The 20731-nt window shown below is 40.6% G+C and overlaps 4 protein-coding genes and 4 non-coding genes across 9 annotated transcripts; 7 read left to right on the top strand and 1 right to left on the bottom strand.

Moving 5' to 3' along the window:
• Positions 1–3600: 3600 nt before the first annotated feature.
• rpl7a (ribosomal protein L7a) lies at positions 3601–6915 on the top strand. Its single transcript, XM_085464109.1, has 8 exons — positions 3601–3674; positions 4581–4701; positions 4907–5056; positions 5303–5443; positions 5819–5898; positions 6171–6301; positions 6609–6678; positions 6772–6915. Exons 1-8 carry the CDS (start codon positions 3672–3674, stop codon positions 6874–6876), a joined length of 801 nt encoding a protein of 266 aa, XP_085320235.1. The 5' UTR covers positions 3601–3671; the 3' UTR covers positions 6877–6915.
• Positions 4756–4829, top strand: LOC146706092 (small nucleolar RNA SNORD24). The gene has a single exon (XR_014921804.1). It is a non-coding gene; the product is annotated as a small nucleolar RNA SNORD24 (small nucleolar RNA).
• LOC146706091 (small nucleolar RNA SNORD24) lies at positions 5138–5209 on the top strand. Its single transcript, XR_014921805.1, has one exon. It is a non-coding gene; the product is annotated as a small nucleolar RNA SNORD24 (small nucleolar RNA).
• Positions 5660–5732, top strand: LOC146706090 (small nucleolar RNA SNORD36). The gene has a single exon (XR_014921795.1). It is a non-coding gene; the product is annotated as a small nucleolar RNA SNORD36 (small nucleolar RNA).
• LOC146706089 (small nucleolar RNA SNORD36) lies at positions 5959–6035 on the top strand. Its single transcript, XR_014921784.1, has one exon. It is a non-coding gene; the product is annotated as a small nucleolar RNA SNORD36 (small nucleolar RNA).
• A 692-nt stretch (positions 6916–7607) lies between the features above and the next one.
• On the bottom strand, positions 7608–10872 carry surf1 (SURF1 cytochrome c oxidase assembly factor). Of its 2 annotated transcripts, none has more exons than XM_085464108.1 (9): positions 10719–10872; positions 10540–10600; positions 10044–10168; positions 9851–9933; positions 9478–9669; positions 9306–9378; positions 8015–8177; positions 7794–7875; positions 7608–7718 (listed from the first exon to the last, which is right to left on the bottom strand). In XM_085464108.1, coding segments are annotated over exons 1-9 (843 nt in total). In that variant the 5' UTR covers positions 10782–10872; the 3' UTR covers positions 7608–7717. The 2 variants fall into 2 exon arrangements, with proteins under 2 accessions (XP_085320234.1, XP_085320233.1); XM_085464107.1 differs by having other exon boundaries at positions 7608–7699; positions 10719–10871.
• A 34-nt stretch (positions 10873–10906) lies between these two features.
• Positions 10907–13924, top strand: surf6 (surfeit 6). The gene is made up of 4 exons (XM_085464106.1): positions 10907–11119; positions 12531–12734; positions 12823–12905; positions 13057–13924. The coding sequence occupies exons 1-4, from the start codon at positions 11029–11031 to the stop codon at positions 13744–13746; spliced, it is 1068 nt and encodes a 355-aa protein (XP_085320232.1). The 5' UTR covers positions 10907–11028; the 3' UTR covers positions 13747–13924.
• A 508-nt stretch (positions 13925–14432) lies between these two features.
• On the top strand, positions 14433–20456 carry kyat1 (kynurenine aminotransferase 1). Its single transcript, XM_085464105.1, has 13 exons — positions 14433–14706; positions 14785–14843; positions 16576–16723; positions 16853–17002; positions 17134–17220; positions 17350–17472; positions 17638–17758; positions 17841–17917; positions 18000–18089; positions 18264–18450; positions 18537–18613; positions 19131–19217; positions 19306–20456. Exons 1-13 carry the CDS (start codon positions 14635–14637, stop codon positions 19363–19365), a joined length of 1338 nt encoding a protein of 445 aa, XP_085320231.1. The 5' UTR covers positions 14433–14634; the 3' UTR covers positions 19366–20456.
• Positions 20457–20731: the final 275 nt, after the last annotated feature.

The raw sequence follows: 20731 nt of genomic DNA, 5'->3' as shown, positions 1-20731 counted from the left end.
TGCCCCCTTAGCCCATTGTTATTTGATCTAGCTATTGAACCCTTAGCAATGCTTTTTCAAAGCAGTAAACTTGTCCAGGTTATACAAAGAGGTCAAACTGAACACAAAGGCTCTCTCTATGCTGACGATTTATTGCTTTCTATTTCAAATCCAAATACTTCCCTACCGTCTATATTGTCACTACTCATGCATTTCAGTCAAGTCTCTGGTTATAAATTAAATCTGTCCAAGAGCGAACTTTGTCTATTAAATGAAGAAGCGTTTCCAATAGATTTGTCAGGTTTCCCCTTTAAAGTGTTCAAAGAGCAGTTCACCTACCTGGGTATCACAATTACAAGAAAGTATAAACAACTTCTCAAAGCCAACTTTTTTACACTATTGAAGAATGTCAAACAAAGCCTTCAACAGTGGTCACCCCTGAACACAACTCTGGTTGGACGAATTAATTCAATTAAAATGAATATCCTTCCTAAATTCTTATACTTATTTCAATTTTTACCGGTCTTCATTCCCAAGTCTTTCTTTACAACTCTAGATTCTATAATCTCCTCTTATATTTGGAAGGGTAAACGACCTCGAGTAACTAAGGTGCACTTACAGAAACCTAAGACTGAAGGGGGTCTGGCACTCCCTAACTTCCGCTTTTACTATTGGGCTGCCAATATTCGGTCCCTGACCTACTGGTTACAGTCTGGGGAAGGTGTGGGCGCAGTTCAGGAGACATTTCAATTTGAATAATTTTTCACTTCAAAGCCCCATCCTTTCAAACCACCTATTCCTCCCACCAACTTTGGACAACTTGTTCCAGGTCTGGTTTAGAGCAGGTATTATTTGCTTTAAAGATCTCTTTATACACAATAAACTAGCATCATTTGATCAGCTGGCAGGAAAATACAGTCTTCCCAAAACTCACTTTTTTAGATATTTACACCTCAGACATTTTTTGCAGTCCCACCTCTCCAATTTTCAAGAAGCTCCAGCTGCTAAGTTACTGAACGAGCTCCTTAATTTGCAACTATCAGGCAAAGCTGTAATGTCTCGCATCTATAACAAACTGTGCAGTGTAACCCCAGCTCCCGTTGTGGGCCTCAAGTCCACATGGGAGAAGGAGTTGGGTATATCTATGTCAGATGACGTCTGGGACTCAGTCTTCTCTCTGGTAAATTCTACATCACTCTGCGCCCGTCATTCCCTGCTACAATTCAAAGTAGTCCACAGGGCCCACTTATCTAAATCCAAACTAGTTAAGCTTCATCCCAGTTTAGACCCTCAATGTAACAGGTGCGGGTCTAATGATGCCAATCTAACCCACGTGTTTTGGACCTGCCCTGCCCTGGCAAATTTTTGGGAGGAGGTTTTCTGCACTTTGAACAAGGCTACCAGCCTGAAACTGTATTTGGTACAGCGGGAGAGGATGATAAGTATATTCCCAGAGCAAAGAGCAGGGTGTTTTCGTTTTTTCTTCTCTCTTTTTGTTTTTTGTCTGTTTTTGGGTTTTTTTCTCGTTGCTTGTTTGGTAAATAATAAGAGAAGAAAACAATGTTCCAACATGAGTTCTGTTTTGTATTCATTGTAAACAGTTTGTGTTTTTCCATCTTCTTTTTTTCTTTGTAAACTATATCCACAAATACTCAATATTTTGAATAAAAAAGAAATGCCAGAGCTGTAGCGCTGGCCAAGCAGGGTCGCTGGATGAATTGGGAGTGTCTTGAAAAGAGGAAACTCATTGGAGTGAAATCTGCAGAATGGAGTGTAATAGGCTAAGTTTCATCATATGATGTGCTGCCTTTCCCCATAAATCTGCAGCTTTGGTTTGGAAAGGACCCATCCTGCCCCCTGTGTGCACACCCAGCAACACCAAGAACATTTTGGTTTGTTGTAGGACTAGCCTTACTCAAGGCAGGTACACATGGAGACACAACCAGGTCCTCGGGTGTCTAGCTGAAAAAGTTGAGTACAAAAGGGAATCCATTAACACCCAACCTTTCACAAACCAAGAGGAGCATCGGTATTTGTCCGGGAGTAGGACAAGCTAAGAACTAGCTCTTCAACCCCCGGATCTGGGACCGCTGAAGGTCGCCAGGGATTGGCAGATGCAAGCTGACTTGGATGAGAGACTAATTTTCCCCACAGAAATTGTTACACCTCATTTGTGACCAGACCTTGTCTTTTGGCCTAACTCTCAAAAACTTGCTTATGTCATTGAGCTGATGGTACTGTGGGAGGATGTAAGACACATGCCCTGTGGTGGGCCTGCCTGAGCCGATGGTGTCTTGTGATAAAAGGCCGAAACACCCTGTGAAGTTAAAGCACACAACTGATGATGTGTCCTGCTGGTAAAGCTTCCAGGCTGCCTTTCCTCATAGTAGCCATCCCTCAAGACTTTCTCCATTAGAAGCAATGCAATATCAGGGATTGTAACAGCTAGTCCTTTTATTGAATCACAATATTCATTAAACCCAAAGCAACACATGAGACCCGGGTCCTGCAGCGGTGGAGAAATTGTTCTGGTGGCCTGCTGCAGATCTGGCAGTGGCAGAGAAAAAGTTCTGATGCCGACCACAGGTCCAGTGGCGGCGTGGCATGGCAGATGACCAGCGATATGATGGAGCTGCCAACTGTGGCTGAGCAGCTCAGGCTATGGTAGGTCGAATAGGTCCCCACAAAGAACAGACCTCTGGCGTGGGCATGGCAAGTCCAGACAGCCCACAGAACCTCTGGCTTGGGCAGAGCAGGTCCTTCCGGCATGCTGACCTCTGGCTCAGGCAGAGATGCGACTGGGCCTGAAAGCAGTGTAGAGGCCACAGGCGGTTGAGCAGGTGGCAGCATGGCAGCTGCAGGCATGAGCAGATGGCAGCGTGGCAGCCGTAGGTAGTTGGTGGTGTGGCAGCTGCAGGCGGTTGAGTAGGTGGTGGCATGGCAGCCGCAGGCGGTTGAACAGGTGGTGGCGTGCCAGCCACAGGCGGTTGAACAGCAACAAGCTGTGTGGTGGTCAGTTGGATCAGGTGGCAGGATGCTGGACAGACATGGCACACCCTCAGGGTTTAATCTAAAACCCTGGCTGCTAAGTTCAAAGGAAAACTTTTAGATATCGGTAAATACACAGAACACAACTACTGGTCTGATTTCCTCAGTTTTTGCACACCATGCCAAGTTTTGGGAATCATATTGTTGGCAAAATACTATTTTATGCTTGTCAAATAGTATTAAACAAACTAAATGGTCATAAACTGCAGTACAGAATTACTATGATCAATAAAATAAAGTTAAATCAATTATTACTGTTTATTTTCTTCTACTTTTTAAGTTTTCGTTTTTAAAATAAAGTGAAACTAAACTAGAAATGTGTGGTATGACGTTACTACGTCATAAAAAATCCTATGCTTTTAAAACAAAACGTTAATGTTAATTTTTCATTCATATAAATGTTTAGAATAATATGTTTTATCAGTGCGGCAAAGAAAATTAAAATAAATCCCAATCATTGATACGTCAGTGTAACACAGATTCCGAGTCAGTATTCCGTTTTTTAAGAAACAAAGCTTGAACTGGCAGGTAGCTGTAAAATCTGACTTCAGATCGGCACTTTTGGAAGCCACGTAACACGCAGCAAGCCTCGCGGTATTTACGCTACCCAGCATGCCCCGGTCTTCCTTTCTGCCTGAACCGACATGGTGGGTACATAGCTGTTCCTTCTGGGGGAAATATGTTATCTGTTGTATCTGTTTGCATCCTTTCATACATTTATATTTTTATACTGTAGAAAGTGCCAATTAAGTCTTTGAACTTTGTGTAGGGCCGTGATGTTAATATTGTGCTTTGATGCTGTGTTGTTTTTGCGAAAAACGTAGGTTATGTTGGTCGATGTGTAACCGGTGCTAACAGTGCTGTGGCTGCCTGTGGAGTGCTGAAGCTAAAGGCGATGAACATGCTTGTTTTAGAAGCTCGTTTTTGTTTTGTTTTTATTAAATTTTTGTGTTTTTCTTTTTAATTTTCCAGACGGTTGTATGTATTTTGTAAAGTAGAAGTACAATACTACCGGGGTACAAGTTTGTGTGCCCTGCTAGTTTACTGACTAGCATTAGGGAATGGGCCTGAGCGTGGGTCGGTATTAACCTTCCTTTTGGCCTCACATTAGTTGTGTTTCTGTCGTTTATTGAATGTATTCACAAACACGCAAGTTTTACCTACGTTTTCATTGATACGTTATCATCCTGAATCGGTCTTTAGTGCAGTGTGTATGACGTCCCTTAGGTGTTGGTGTAGCAGCATGGAGATTAGTTGAGCTCTGAAGTCATTCTCTGGCTTTTGGGGTTTATTTCTTGCTTTTTGCATTACAGCTCTAAAAAGAACTAAAGTGGTCTTTTGATTGTATTTTTGCTAGATTTAAAAATTATTTTGTAGGAAATTGACAAGGGTAGTTGCTAAAGCTAGGCTAAGCAACTCCCTGACACGGTTGGGAAAGGTAGAGCAGTGTTGTAAGTTTACATGCGGAGTAACATGTTTACAAGTTAATAGTCATGTTAGGTTAAAGTTGCTTGTGTTTATGCTTCTGTAACACACTGTTCCCTTTTCCACAGCCTAAGGGAAAGAAGGCTAAGGGGAAGAAGGTGGCACCAGCCCCTTCAGTGGCCAAGAAGCATGAGGCCAAGAAAGTAGTCAACCCCCTGTTCGAGAAGAGGCCCAAGAACTTTGGCATCGGTGAGTATCTGCAGGTGCCACTTTATTGGGGGCATAAGCTAGTGGTCATACAGGTGCAGATGATGTAAAAGAATATTTGCTATCTTAATACCACTGATGACAATATTCCCACCAAGATCGCTGATGCACATTATATTAACATTAAATTAAGAGAAAGTTTCTGTTTAATGGTAGATAATGATGAATTTGTTGTGCTTTACCACAGGCCAGGATATTCAGCCCAAGCGTGATTTGACACGCTTTGTGAAATGGCCTCGTTACGTCCGCCTGCAGAGGCAGCGCTCCATCCTCTACAAGCGTCTGAAGGTTCCCCCTGCGATCAACCAGTTCACCCAGGCTCTGGACCGCCAGACTGGTAAGTACAAGCAAGTGGTTTTCTTCTGTATGGCAGTATGTCAGAGTTGTCATGTGGGTTCTAAGAAGGACTGTTTCACTGTGCAAGTGATGTGAAAGAGTATTTGCTATCTGACCAGTTATGCGGACGATTTCCACCAAGATCACTGATGCATGTGTTTGTAATCATGGTAGCTTTGTAGTAAGCCAAACTTGTTGCCCAAATTTCAGTGTTTACATTTTTAATTTTAATTGGTTTCTTCCGCAGCCACTCAGCTGTTCAAGCTGGCTCACAAGTACAGGCCCGAGACCAAGCAGGAGAAGAAGCAGAGGCTGCTGGCTCGTGCTGAGCAGAAGGCTGCTGGAAAGGGAGATGCCCCAACAAAGAGGCCTCCCATTATCCGTGCAGGTGAGTTTGATTGAACAAAGTCCTGTCTTTGTTAAGCTCCACAGTTTAGTAAAAATGTATTAAAGTTTAAGACTTGTGCTGGCCTAGTTGGCAGCTCGGTCTTATGTATTTCAGGAGTGCTGCTGGAATTGTAGGTTTGCTCCTAAACAGTCTTAAACTGTGCATTAGAACCTATTTTGTGTTCTTGTTAGTTCAGCCTCATCTGACTTGGCCTCAATGCAGTGATGACCAGAATTTCTTCACCTGAAACTTGCTGTGATGGTTTTTGAGCTTTTTAACCCTGAGCGTTGGCCAAAAAATAATGAAAAGTTTTTCTGGATTAAGTTGGTGGATCAAACATTTTAATTTCTGCCTTTTGGTTTTCGCTCTCTGCAGGTGTGAACACCGTCACCTCTCTGGTGGAGAGCAAGAAGGCCCAGCTGGTCGTCATTGCCCATGATGTGGATCCTATTGAGGTGAGATTGGTGTAATATGTGAATGCATGTTGGGTTCAGTTTAGTGTAAAAAGTGGTCTCTGGCAATGATGTCTGAATTTCTTCACCTGAATCCTCTGTGTGGATCAAAACATACGAGCTTTTTAACCCTGAGCACAGACCACAAATGAAAAACAAGTTATCATTTATTAATTTTTGTAAAAGGCAATATGGTTGCCACACTCCATGGATAAACTCAAAATTTTTTGCTTCCTGAAATGTTAATACTTCCTGTGGCTCCCCTGAATTTCTAGCTCGTGGTCTTCCTGCCTGCTCTGTGCCGCAAGATGGGTGTCCCTTACTGCATCGTGAAGGGGAAGGCTAGACTGGGCAGACTGGTGCACAGAAAGACATGCACTTCATTTGCCTTCACACAGATTAACCCGTGAGTATGAACATACACTGAACTGTGCCCAAGTGTGACAGTGAAGTTTGGCAAATGATTTTTAGTACGTGTTCAATAACTGGCTGGAGAAAAGATTCGATACTTCCTCTGGAGTGAGATCTTAGTTCACATCTTCAAATTTGCTTGGATTATTTTCTACAGCAGTTGACTTTTTAATCAGGGACCACAATATGTATAAATTTGAAGTGACTTTTCAGACAGGAAAATTTAGTCATCTGAATACAAGTGTCGGTACTGCATTGACCATCTTTTCTCTCTTTTTTTTTCTTTTTCCCCCTACTCCTAGTGAGGACAAAGGTGCACTTGCTAAGCTCGTGGAAGCCATCAAGACCAACTACAATGACAGATACGAGGAGGTGAATAGCCATTACTCAGTTAGCAGTGTTTACATTTCACAAATCCTAAAACAAATTGTACAAATTTTAACTGTTCGCAATCTCATTTTCCAGATCCGCCGTCACTGGGGAGGTAACATCATGGGTCCCAAATCCACAGCCCGCATCACTAAGCTGGAGAAGGCAAAGGCCAAGGAACTTGCAACCAAGCTTGGTTAAATTGTTTGGAATAAAAAAATGTATGCCCTAAAAGAAGAAGACTTCTGTTGTTTAATTTTCAAACTAAAATGATAGAAATGTTAGAATCAGATTGCAGGTGTCAACACAGTGACAGCAGGAAACGTAAACATGGGAGCATTTTAAATTCTGATTGTTATAATAAGGGTGGAACTGACATTTTTAGGTTTCCCATGCCGAATCCTGAAGTGTCACAGTTTAAATCAAGATGATAATCTTGGGCATTATCTGACAAATTGCTTGAAATCGGGATAGTTTTCTCAGTTATTAAAGAAAAAAACCACAACTTGAAAGGTGAAAAATATCATGAACTCTGCCTTTCAATTCCTGTAAGTGAAGACGTATTGATGGTCTAAGTTTCTGTAACTGGAGTTACTGAATCTGATCGCACTGAAATTACTTATATTTAGTATCATCCAGCAGTAAAGTTAACCTGTTTTTAAAAAAAAAAAAAAAAAACAGAAAAACTGGCTTAAATTTAACATAAGATGCTTTGTCAAAACCACAATTTACAGGACACGAGGCGCTTTTTTTTTTTTTTTTTTTTCTTTTTTTTTTTTCCCCCCCCCCCCCCCAACGGTTATTATTGGCACATAGTACATACAACAAGGTAAATGACAGAATCCCCGATCTTGAGTACTTTATTTACACATGAAGCTATTTACATAATATATGTACCAGGCTGGAGCTACAAGTTAAGCACAAACCCATCATTCAAGTACCAAGTAAAATAATTTTATTGCTTTAAATCCTCTTGATGAACTTTGCATACCACATGTAGGAAGTAGCTGCACACAAACCATACCTAGAAGAAAAAAGTAATTCTGCATTTTATCAATCAAATGCACCTTGACACATGAGTGTAACAGATGTACAGCAGTCCAAAACAAAACACTCACCATGTTATTATGTACTGCATGTGTTCATTCCTCAGTGTGACCCTGGTCTGTCCACCTATTGGCCCACCAGGAATAGTGCTACCTGCGTGAGACACAAAACTTTTAATTACTTTCAAATTGAAGTGTTTCTGTTGATGTGAGTGAGATAAACAGCATACATGGAGGATTGCAGAGGTTTAATCTTAATGTAAAGTCACTACGTCAAAGAGCACTAAACATACCAAAGTCGGCATCAATGAAGATGGGTGCGGCTCCAGTGACTTGTGCCATCGCTTCCAGGTCACGGTAATGCCAGCGGTTTCTCTCCACGTCATTGTTTGGTACAAAGGGTTTACGATTCTCTGTCAGTCTGACCACTCCCACCAACTCCACCTCATCCTCCACCTGCATAAAGGCAGCATTTCAGTGATTCAAGTGTTTACAACAACACAAAGGTGGTGTTAGTAGTTTAGCGAACAGTCAAGCGGTGTAAGTCAGTTCTGTAGGAGTAACATGACAATAAATGGGTCTTCGAGGCACTTTCACAGGCATATTTAAACTATTCAATTACTAAAGGGAGTTGGGGCCTAATTGAAGATGAATTCTCAGTGCATAAAGAGGTTTTCAAAACTGGAAACACCCCAGGCCTATACCAGGACGTGGGATTTGTCTTGACCAGGTAACTTCAGGGATGGTTCGCTTCTTACCAAGGTGGATCAACATAGTAACTTGTGCTCCAAAATAGGTTATGTGTGAACAAAGTAAGCCATACTTGTTCATTATTTTTCTTTGTGCTGTTTAACATGTTTAACATTAACACGCTAACTGGGGCCTGCAAAGTCTGGCATGTAGCTACTGGGTTTTTTGCAATTTCTCTAAGCATTGCACAGTCTGGCCTTGAGGTGTTTTGCCAGGACTTCCACTCCTGGGAAGACTGGAAACTCTTCAGTGTTTTCCATTTGTAAATAATCTTTCTCAACGTACAATGATGGATTTCAAATTGTTTGGAAATGGTCCTTTAACCCTTCCCAGATAGGCAAGGGATCATTGCTGTTATCTCTTTGGTATTCTGTTAACACACACATAAATGCTCCAGACCAACGAACTACCAAAACCTCTACTTTTACTGAGGTGCTCATACTTGCTTATGATCAATGAATCAAGTGCACTTATTTATCAGGGTGTAGATCATTTTTACACATGCTGCTTCTGCATTTTGGCTTAGTTTTTGTTCAGTAAATAATTACATGGTGTGATGTGTCATGTTGTTGTTCATCTGAAGTTGTATTTAGCCGTTAAGACTTGCTGTCAACAAGATGACTTTTTATTATGTCGTGGTATGTAAAACCTAAGAACTGAACTGTAGTCTTAGTTCTAACATAGCTTGTGACAAACCTATTAGACTTATAAGTTAGTCTTATTAGTCTTGAAGAATAAGTTAGTCTTTGTGCAATTAACAAATCTCAAAGACTTAACACTCCAGCCTGGTGTAAAACCTCTGTGTTTACCCAGCATCTGATGTCTTCCCCTCACCTGTCCCTTCATCCTGGTCTCTGGTCTTATTTTCTGCCTTGGCACGAATCCTCTGTTCACCAGGATTGTGATGCTTCAGTGACACAGACGGTATAAATCAGTGTTGAGAGCAGCGATGTATCAATCAATGTACAGATATTGCTATGGTGAGATGTTTTATCTGGCTCCTTACCCGAGGTCGGTACAGTGGAATGGGGTGATGACATTAGCGCCGGTCTCTGCACTTGAAGAGAGCCTTCCTGCTTCTCTGGCCTCTCTCTCTGGGTCGACTGGTGAGCGGGGCATAATGTATAGCTCTTGGGAGTGATCGTAACGTCCACGTACCTTGACTCTTCTGTACTCGAGGTTATTAACCTCATAAGGACTAGAATGCAAGGCGGGAAAATGGTATGTAAATCTGTGCCTTAATGATTCACATATGTAAAAAACGCAGCTTATTCAACTTCTGCACATTAAGATATTACATGAAGTGTTAAAGAGCACCTGTTATACTTTTTCATATTTTCTGTCATAGATACAGGACCTAGCCACTCTCTGCCACTTACTCAAGAGGAAGAGGAATGGGTTCTGCCGTAGTGAGTCGAGTCAGGTCATCAATCAGCTTCAATTTCCACTGACGCCTTTTCACCTACAGATGAAGGCAATGAAGACACTGGAGTACACCCAACAACAACCAGAAAGACGTAACTGCATTGTGTGTATTTAAAAAAGCAATAACAATCAACAAATAAGTGGTACCTGCCATGTGCCGAGGCCAAAGGTGGTGGCAGGGATGAGCAGCAGGAACCATTTAAGAAAAGAGTCTTTCTCTGCAGCTGTGGCTGCTGTGGAGCTGGACTGTCGTCCAAAGCCAAGGAACCTGCCTGGATATGTAAAGAATAATAGTGAAAGGTGGATTCCTTGGAGAATCGAACAGCATATTGACATAACAGTTACAAATAATATAATGGAATAACGTATATATGCTACCCAAAAAAATTATACACAAAGATTATTTCAGCAGCCATGGAGACAGACATTAATGTAAACCGAACAGGTTTTGTTGATTTTCTTATATTATTACGTAGTAATTACTTTTTTACCTAATTTCACCATTAAAGACAAAATACCATATAACAGATACAAAACAGATTTATTTTCTAGTCTTTTTTTTTAAGTGGAAAAAATATGTAACAGTGACTTTATTCGCTAATTATCTAAAGGTGGTGTAATTGTTGACAAGTTTAGTTTGTACCGTCTACACGTTTGAAGGCTCCTGGCAAGAAGAAAGACCTCTTGGTGTAAAATGCATGATTCTGAAATACAAATGTATAAAATAAACTCAGCATTTTTGCAAGTCGTTCACTCGGCGATGAAAATGACTTTGACGTTTTTTTTTTTGTTTGAGACGAAAAACTGCGAAAACTAACGCACCTGTGTTTTTAGTGTCGGCAGCAGCCTCCGGGAGTAAGTCAGCAGAGATGTCAGAGAGACCATTCTGAATCAAAACAACGTGGAAATGGATAAAAATGGACGAGACAACCGGCTACATTACAACTACATAACTGACAAGTTTCTGCTTGGAGGGGGACCACTTCTGGTGTTACTACTTCCGGATTGGGGACGCCCCGCCCCTTTAAATTTTTACACACGTGCGTATGTGAACGTGTTGATGTTTTTATCGGTAAATATCGTGTGTGTGTTTTATCCGGATTAAAGGTGGGAGCCCGTTTCACTTGTCGACATGGATCTCGCCTCAAAGGATTCGTACATTCAGAAACTTGCAAGTAAAGTGTTTTCTCAACGAGACCAGGAGTCCAGGAAGAGACCGTTCGGTAATGTTAGCTAAATGCTTGGGTTTGTTTACATGGTAAAATTGAAGCTGTAGTGCAGACTTTAACATTTAGGTGTTATTTATTGTGGAAAAACTACGTAAAACTCAGCAAGTGTCATCAAACCTTGTGCCACGGTTTCACGTTTTACCTACTTTGTACCACAGGAGGCGCTACAGTGTTTAATCTGATGGCTTTATGCGCCCCTTGTTCATTAAAGTTACCAAACTGATAGCATGTCAGAAAAATAATCTGCTATTTCTCTTAAAATACTTTTTTTGTCCCCAAAACTGATTTAAAAAATGAGTTTTTTGTCATTTATTTATCTAAATTTCTAAAGGTATCAATTTTCTCCTTTTCACTGATTTCATTTATGTGGGAAGTTGTAGATAACAAGATTAATTTATAACTCGGTGGGAACTAATATTGTAAATGACCTTTTTATGTCTTTTAAAGTTGGCTCCATAGGTTTTTGGACAATGCTACTTTTTTGTTGTTTTTGTAGTTTTTCCTCTGTACACTGTTGACTTTAAATCAATCAGGCAAGTGCAGAGGCTCAACTTTTATTCAAGGGCTTTAAGAAAAGTAATGCAGTAACTATTTAGGTGCCACAGAAGTTTTACACAAATCCCCCTTTTAAATGCTCAAAGTAAATAGACACATAAACTTAATTTAAAATATAAATAAAGTCTTAAATACTTCTGCAGTCTTCCTAAGCAGTAGATTTCTTAAGTCTGCAACCTAGTGTTGTGTTTCCTCCCTTGAGATGCTCTGACAGGCTGTGCACCCAACTTAAAGACTTGGTTATATTCCATTGCAGACGCAGACAACTGAGATTCAACAGTAGTTCCCATTACACTTCTTTAATGTCCTCTTCAAGTCCATCAGCTGGGGCTAATGCATGGTTGTTGTCTAGGACTCAGATTTAAAATTATAGAGAAAAATCTATGCAATAAAAGTGACAATATGGCAAAATGGCTTAAAAATGTCTCATTGTACAAGTATGTGCACACTAGACCTCCAGGTGGACTACTTTTAAACCAAAGAGCTCATAACTTGTAGACATACATCCTTTGATCACATTATGCCAGGACAGGTTTTATTCATATTAAGAAGTCATGAGATAAACTGACTGGTAGGTGTTTTACTGCTAATAGGATTGCTTTTATAAGAGAAGAGTCACCCACCAAATCAGCTGTGACTGGGTTTTTTTTTCTCATGAAAAATGAGGAAACAAGCTGATCATGAGTTTACCAACAGAAAATTTCAAATCCTCTTTTCTCCAGTTAGCTGACGTTATCTGAACATGTTGCAGGCCCTAGGCTAGTAACTGTAATAGCAATGTTGTAGAACTGCAGTGACACATTATATACATGCAATCGTCAATATGTGCATTGTGTTTGTGTGTGTACAGTTCATTTCAAAGCTAAAAGTGACACTGGTCCTCCAAAGAAGAAGAAAAAATGCAAAAAGAAAGATGAGGCCACAGATGGCAAGACTCCCAAACCCCAACAGAAGCCTTCACCCTCTCCAGCAGCACAGAAAATCAAAGCTGCCGTGAAACCAAACGGGTCCAACACTGAGGCCGCAAATGGAGCTGCACACCAGAAGCATCAAGGTATACCAAGCCTACGCTGGTCCTGTGTGGAGGTTTTTCTCTTTATATAACTGGGTCTCATTTAATGCTTATTTTCTTTTTCTTTAAGGAGGAAGTGTAGACTCCAGCTTCACTACAGTCGATGTATTACGCAAAAGGCTCCATGAAAAGATTGAAGAGTCCAGAGGACAGGTATGCAGTTTTCAGAGATGGCACAGTATGAAAGACAGAGACTGTAGGGGGGGAGGGGTACTGAGGATCATCTAAAACAGGAAGTGATGTCACCGCTGGGTGCCCTAGAATTATTGTTGAAGCTTAACCATGTTAACCTGTCTTTTATCAGGGAACTCCAAAGGATGCATTATCAGAAGCTGTCCAGGCGAAGCGAGCAAAGCGAAAGCTGGAGCGGGAGCGCAAGAAAAGGAAAAGAAAAGAATTTCTGATGAAGAAACTGGCTGAAAAAAGTGGGAAAGAACAGCCGTTAGAGGTAAAACAGGAAGAGGAGCACGTCCCTGCCTCGAGCAAAAGAAATGAGACTGCTCTGGTCTTCAACAAGGTTGAGACGGTGGACGAGGGTTATATAGACAAGAAACAAAAAAAGAAGATCAAGAAACAGGGGATAAAAGGCCAGATAACTCCTCTGACGGGGAAGAACTACAAGCAGCTGCTCAGCCGCGTGGAGGCTCGCAAAGCCAAGCTGGAACAGCTGAGAGAGAAAGACGAGGAGAAGGCCTGCGAGATGGAAAAGAAGATCATGTGGACCAACATGCTCTACAAGGCAGAGGGCATCAAAATCAAGGACAACGAGGAGATGCTGCGCGAGTCGCTGAAGAAGAAGGAGAAGAGGCGCACTCAGAAAAAGAAGAAATGGGAGCAGCGGAGCGAGCACGTCCTAGAAAAGATGCAGCAGCGGCAGGACAAGAGGCAAAAGAACCTGCGGAAACGCAAGCAAGTCAGGGCAGAGAAGAAGAAGGACAGGGCGCGGAAGAAGGGCCGGGTGCTGCCTGAGGACTTGAAAAAAGCCACAGTTTAGTCGAAGGAAAGACAACTTGCATCTTGTTTCAGTTTCTGTATGGCACTGTGATATTCACATGATAATAAATGTTCTCCTTGTGCAGATATTGCCTGACCCTAATGCCCAGGAGAAATACCTTGTTTCATGGTCAATAAAATGGTATTATGAACATGATAATGAATATAATTCAAATTAACAGGCTCTGTGTGTGTGTTTGTGTGTGTGCCTGTTGACCAAAAAGACGCTGGTTAGCAAAACATTTGCATAGCACAAATACAGCCAAGTAAGCCTGGTTTTCTCTCAGGCCAAACGCCAATGAGCGCCAACTCATTAAATATATTATTTAATTTTATCGATGTAATTTTTTTAATTTGAACTATAAAAAGATTAATGACTGTGGTTTAACTTTTTTTTCGGACTACTTTGTCACTGGCAGTGATAAAAGTCAGTCCTGAGGCTGCTGGAGGATTACCTGAGTCCTCTCCGGAAAAAAAAAAAAAAAAGCAACTGCAGGAAATGAAACGTTCAGGAATATTTCTCCTAAATTCACGGCTACTTTTTAAAACAGTATTTAAAAAAATAAAAACTAGCATATGGTTAGTTGATGACATATACGTCAACAGAGCTGAACCGCGGCTTGAGTTTTGGGCCCGTGTTTGTCTGTTGTCCGTGACGTTTCTAATTGTAATATCTCGCCACGCCCACACAGGAAGTAGATATCAAAACACAAGGAGGCTGAAGGGGAGTTGCTGGGACCTTCGTTATCAACTCGCACTGGTCCCAAACAACAGCAACCCTGGACTTTCAGGTGAACAGAAACGTCTACAGATATTTTTTTTCCTTCTGCAGGGACTCAGTGACAACATTAAATGTCGTCTGCTCCTGTGAGGCTGTGATCATTTATTAATGGGAATAATCAGGAACATTGCAGCAAGTTTGGTCCTACTTCGGCAGAGTTCAGTTAAAAACAATCATAAGGTAGGCACAGCTCCGTTAAACTGAAGACAGAGGTCTCCAGCATGACCGCGTATTTTAAAGCTTGTTTTGTTGCTTCAGGTCATAATGTCCAGGCGACTTCACGCACGCAGGACAGACGGGGTGGATAAGAATGTTTGGTGAGTAAATACACTGAAATGTCCGTGTTTTTGGGGGGATGATTACTCAACCAAAGGTAAAGTATCATATGTGTAATATTTTAACTATAACAGCAAAGTAATATTTCACAACAGAGTCTGCAGTTGCTGAGCACGTTTAAAGTTGCATTCAGGTACCTGCTCATTGGGCGATTTATGGTTAAAAGAAGAAGAAGAACAGAAACAGAAAGAGAAATGTTTTTGTCAGCATATTTCACTGAACTGAATTAAGCTGACCTGCTTTCTGCCTTCTCCTAAACAAATTGTTTAACTGAAAAAAGAAGAAAAATAAAAATAAAACTCTACCAGTTTGTTGCTTATGACCTGCCTCCTGCCTCCACCAATCGGATGTATCACCTACATCTGATTGGTTGAGAGCAAGGTCGCACAGTTTGGAGCTGAGCCACTTTCTTTTTTTCTTTTTTTTTAAAGTGTCACAAACTAATAAAAATGTGCTTCATAGTGGAATCCATATATGTCATTATAGACAGCAGAAAAAGTCAGGTGTTTTATTTAATTAAGGTTTTGCATATTTTTAATTATTGAAATATTGCCACATTTAGCCCACCAGAGCTGTTCACCCAGCCCCTAGAATATGACTGAATACAGGAATAGCCTAATAAGTAGTATCTCTCATTTAACATTTCTTGTAGTGTTTCATGTGCACGTTTTATGTCACCAAGCTATAAAACCATTTCTATGACCACCAAACACAGCTAAAACGACAAACAATTAAAGAGCGGGTAAACAAATTCAGTGAAAAGATGCAAACACAAATTGCAGATTCCCAGACTCCACAATGTACAAGTACATTGCATGTGTAGGTGATGATTATCTTGAAAGCTTCACAAATATGAAACCTAAAATAGTGTATCACAATCGCCCTTTAGTGGCTTGCTCCAGTTCAAGTAATGCAAGTATTAACAGTGACAAGGGATAAGGAATAACGTAAATTTAGAAATAGATAATTAGCATAATTAAATAATATATTACCTATGATACTATTTTTATTTTATTTTATGAGAGCTACTCACAGTGTCTCCTGAGAAAAATTCTGGCCCTTGGATAAATGTAGTTGTCCCCAGCCCTAGGCTTAATGGTTGAGCTAGTAAATTACAGTTTGCTCAGATGGGCCCCGAGTGATCAGATGTGTGACTTCATGAAGGACTGCACTGCATTTTTAACCCTTGGACTCCGTCTCAAATACTGAGACACTTCCACATTTTGATTGCGTCTTGTTTACAAAGGTCAGCATTGAACACTTTCATAGTTTAGTGTTTAACTTTTACCCAAGTCTGTCATCGTGGGTCAAGTGCAAATGTGTCTGTCACAAGCCAAGCAGATTTCTGCAGAATATAATGGCAACTATCACAAAAAGAATGTGCATTAAATACTTATGTATGATACACGTTTTAATAGGACTTATTAAAAAAAATGTCAGATCCCTGTCATTTTTAAGGAGTCATTTTTTGATTCACAAGTCTAGAAAACTAATTAAACTTGGTCCTTCAAATATTTTAGGGTAAAGATGCTACCACTCTAAAATATAGATTCTCAGAAGTGTAACTCAAGCTAAAATAGAATGATGGATGCTTGAAATCAACAATCTTCTTAACTGAGATGAATTGAAATGGAACAAACCCTCTGATTGTTTCATTCTTACTGACACATCTCGTAACATCATTGCTTTGTCTCACTCACCTCACGCCCACAGGGTTGAGTTCACACAGCTCGCAGCAGATTACAAAGCAGTGAACCTCGGCCAGGGATTTCCCGACTTCTCCCCTCCGCAGTTTATCCAGGAGGCCTTCTGCAAGGCCATCAACGGAGGACCTCAAATGCACCAGTACACCCGAGCTTTTGTAAGCACAAAGGCATCCCAAAGGGGGACCCGATTTCAGTCATTTTTCTGAGGGATTAAAAGGACAGATGAAATTGAAATAGTTGCAGAGCAAATAATGAATGGCTTTTTTATTATATTCTTTCCTCAGGGTCACCCCCCTCTTGTTAAAAGTTTGGCTAAATTCTTTAGTAGGATTGTTGTACAGGACATCGACCCTCTCGAAGATATCCTGGTGACCGTTGGTGCTTATCAGGCCCTCTTCTGCGCTTTCCAGGGTCTGATTGATGAAGGGGATGAGGTACAGAAATCAACAAAGTGATAAGTAGTGCTGTCAAAAAACAAGAAACTAGTGATCAACGTTCAAGTGAAAATATAAAGAACTGAGAGTTGGGTTTTTTCTCTCTCTTAAAAAAGTAATTTACGTTTCAGGTCATCATTATCGAACCGTTCTTTGACTGCTACCAGCCCATGGTGGTGATGGCTGGAGGAAAGGCAGTTTATGTTCCTCTGAGACCAGTGAGTGGTTCATGTTTCTAAAAAATAGAATAGAAACTGATAATTTCACATTTTCTTTTCAATTTAGGATCCTCAATGTATGGATCCTGTACATATTTCTTCTCTTTTGTGTTTTCCCATTTGCAACAGAGAGAGGGCAGTGCTATCCTATCAAGTGGAGACTGGGTTCTTTCTGCTGACGAGCTGGCCAGTAAAATTACTCCTCGCACTAAAGCCATTGTTATCAACACTCCCAACAACCCATTAGGCAAGGTAAGATTAATTATGCCCTCACGAGGCCGTTACCGTGCACATAAGTCTGATTTGGGTTGTGGAATTTTCAACTAATGGGATTTTATTTTCTTGCCATTTTCTATGTTTTCATTTAATATATCGACTTTACTCTCGGATACAAACATGCATCCGTGTGTGTTACAGGTTTACAAGATAGAAGAGCTCCAAATGATTGCCGATCTGTGTATTAAGCACAATCTGCTGTGCTTCAGTGACGAGGTGTATGAATGGCTCACGTATGATGGAGCCAAGCACATAAAGATAGGTGGGATAGCAGATTACACACAAACTAGCTAGCGACAGTGCCGACGTGTCATCTAATGTTTGTTTTTCCTATTCTTTGGCAGCCAGCCTTCCTGGCATGTGGGAAAGAACTGTAACTGTCGGCAGTGCCGGAAAGACATTTAGTGCTACTGGCTGGAAGGTAACACACAGTCTGTAGGGTCATTGTCTTTGCAACACGTTGTTAGTGTGATCTGATTTGTTTTTTTACTCATATTTTTCAGGTTGGCTGGGCCATCGGCTCTGGAAATATCATCAAATACATGAAAACCATCCATCAGAACTCTGTTTATCACTGCGCAACAGCCGCTCAAGTAAATGCATACTTTCTAAATTAATATTAGTACTACTTTAGTAGGGCTGTGAAATTATAGCTATTTGAGCAGATCAATTTTGTTTTGTTTCTTTCTTCTTGTGCTTTATCTAATCAGAATTGCTTGATCAGGTTAAATTTTAAAACTCTCTCCATCCTTCTTCCTTACCACCAGGAGGCAGTCGCTCATGGATTTGAACGGGAATATGAGCTGTTTGGGACTCCTGAGAGCTACTTCCAGCAGCTTCCCACGATGCTGCACCACAAAAGAAAGAAGCTGGCCTCGTGTCTGGAGAGCGTGGGGCTGCAGCCTATCATGCCAGAGGGAGGCTACTTCATGGTCACAGACATCTCCTCAGTCAGTGAGTGATGAACAGTCATCTTTGTTTTATACATCTTTCATCATCTGAAATCAGTATTTACCTTTTTGTCTTTTTTCCTCAAACAGAGGTGGACCTGAATGACCTGAGCACAAAGGATGAATTGTATGACTTCAGATTTGTTAAATGGCTCATTAAAGAAAAGGTAAAAATGTAAGGTTTTATTGACGTTTGTTTGGAGTAAATGTGGGGATATAAAATGATTGATCTGGGCACATGTTGTAAGGTCATCCTTAAGATGATCAAGGGTGGAGGGTGGATAGAGAAGATGGAGCGAAGATCGAGGTAAAAAAAAAAAAATCCTGAAAGGTGAAAAACAGTACTGAAGATTCAAACTCTCAAATGTAAACCTACACCACATTAATGAGACATAACCAATCAAGTCCTTCTGCTTAGACCAGCGATTAAAGTGCGTGGTACATATCTGAAGGGTGGGTAACAGAGACATAAAGAGTTGCATACTTTTTGATGAATGCTCCCTGAGCTTGGCGAATTCTAGAAAACTGTTGGGGATAGATGCCCCCATGTAAGGAAACTGATGATGAACAGGACAAACTTTCAGCATCGATTGGAGACAATTGATGCTAAGTGGTCAAAATCTGATCCATTGCCACAGATTTTGAGTTTTCTTTGTTGTTTTTTCCTGCCTTTTCTATCTGCAGGGTTTAGCAACAATCCCCGTCTCTGCGTTCTACAGTCCAGAGCACAGCAAGGAGTTTGACAAGTACATCCGATTCTGTTTTGTTAAGGTAAACCTGACCTTTCTTACTGAAGTGGTACATCTCAAGAAACAACTTCCTGTTTGTCAGTCTTTCTGTCTCTGCTTTCTCCTCACAGGAGGACTCCACGCTGGATGCTGCAGAGGCCATCTTGAGAAAGTGGAGTCAGAAAGAGTAAACTTACCACTGATGTGAGGCTTTATCCGTCCACCCAGATTCTTCCAGTCTGCTTAAACTCAGGTGTTGACCTGATCCAGTTAAAGGTGCACGAACAGAGCATCCACTTGCACTTGAGCAATCACTGAGGAAGTATTTTTCAGTAAATATTTTTAAGTTAACAATATACCTCTACATCACAGTTTACCTCCAGGGATATTTGCCCTTACTTTGAAGTAATGAAATCACTGAATAAAAGCATCCATTAAACTGGTAAAATAAGTGCTCTGTGCTCAGTAACCTCATCAACACTTATGTTGCACTCCTGCCAGATAAAGGAATTTGTTTAGAGAGAATTTTTATTTTGTAGTCATTTCTAGATGGATGTGAGTATTGCTGAACCAGGCTTAATGTATTAGTCACAAATAATCAGCCTAATTTAATCATCAGTGATGAGAAGAGTCAATATATTCCTGATCACTTTATGATTGCTAATATTAATTGTTCTCACATGAGCCATTGGCTGAGGAAGACTGGGAACATGAGCCACCCATTCACTCTGTAACAGCCACTCTCCCACCACAAGTGGGCACCAAAGCTGGTACTTCCACTTGCTTCATTTGGCAGTGCTTTATACTGGATGAATAAAACCATCCATTTTCTGTCTCTGGCTGGAATTAAACCAACAACTGTTGGTAAGGATTTATACAATGAAATACATTCACTAATAGAAGGTCTCATTTTTTGCATTAAGAATTGAGGCGTATGAGTGTTGCACTAAAAATGGGAATTCTGTTTTCTGCGAGTAGATTTTTCTATTGATTGGATGTAACTGCCATCATTTTAAAGGCTGTTATTCATTTTACATCAAAGGACTTTGGTGTGAAAATCTGACATTAGCACAAGAAACAAGAAGTGCTAGATAAGGGTAGAAAGAGTTGTATGTGTGCTTTCAGATGATGATGATGATAATACCACTACTATTACTACTAATAATAATAATGATGTCAGGAGGGGTAGCACATAGAGCAGTATTAATTCAAAATAATAATGGTGGCATACTGTGACACGGCTATTAATTTGTCAGTTCATTAAAAATGTATTTCAAAGATATCAGTGTCTCACTTCTTGTTTTGTGGTTAAGGGTGCCTCCTGAATGTAAAGCCATAAAACCAGTTATCTACCCATTTTTGAACTTTATATTAATATCAGCATAAAGCACTTACAATTTTATAATATACATGTTTTTGCACTGTAAAGTGTTTGTCATCTTCAATAAGGTTTGTATGCACTGTGTTACCTTTGGTATTTATGCTGATTTTGTGCCTAAAGACACATTCTTAAATTGTTTCTTCAAAGACACGGCATCATGCTGGACTTTGCACATG

The sequence above is a fragment of the Copadichromis virginalis genome, linkage group LG7, assembly GCF_057382275.1.
Source record: "Copadichromis virginalis isolate Kocher_CV1m ecotype Utaka linkage group LG7, C_Virginalis_male_GT1.1, whole genome shotgun sequence".
Taxonomy (NCBI): Eukaryota; Metazoa; Chordata; class Actinopteri; order Cichliformes; family Cichlidae; genus Copadichromis; species Copadichromis virginalis.
Note: the sequence above shows the minus strand (reverse complement) of the source record. Positions and strands in the feature narration are given on the sequence as shown.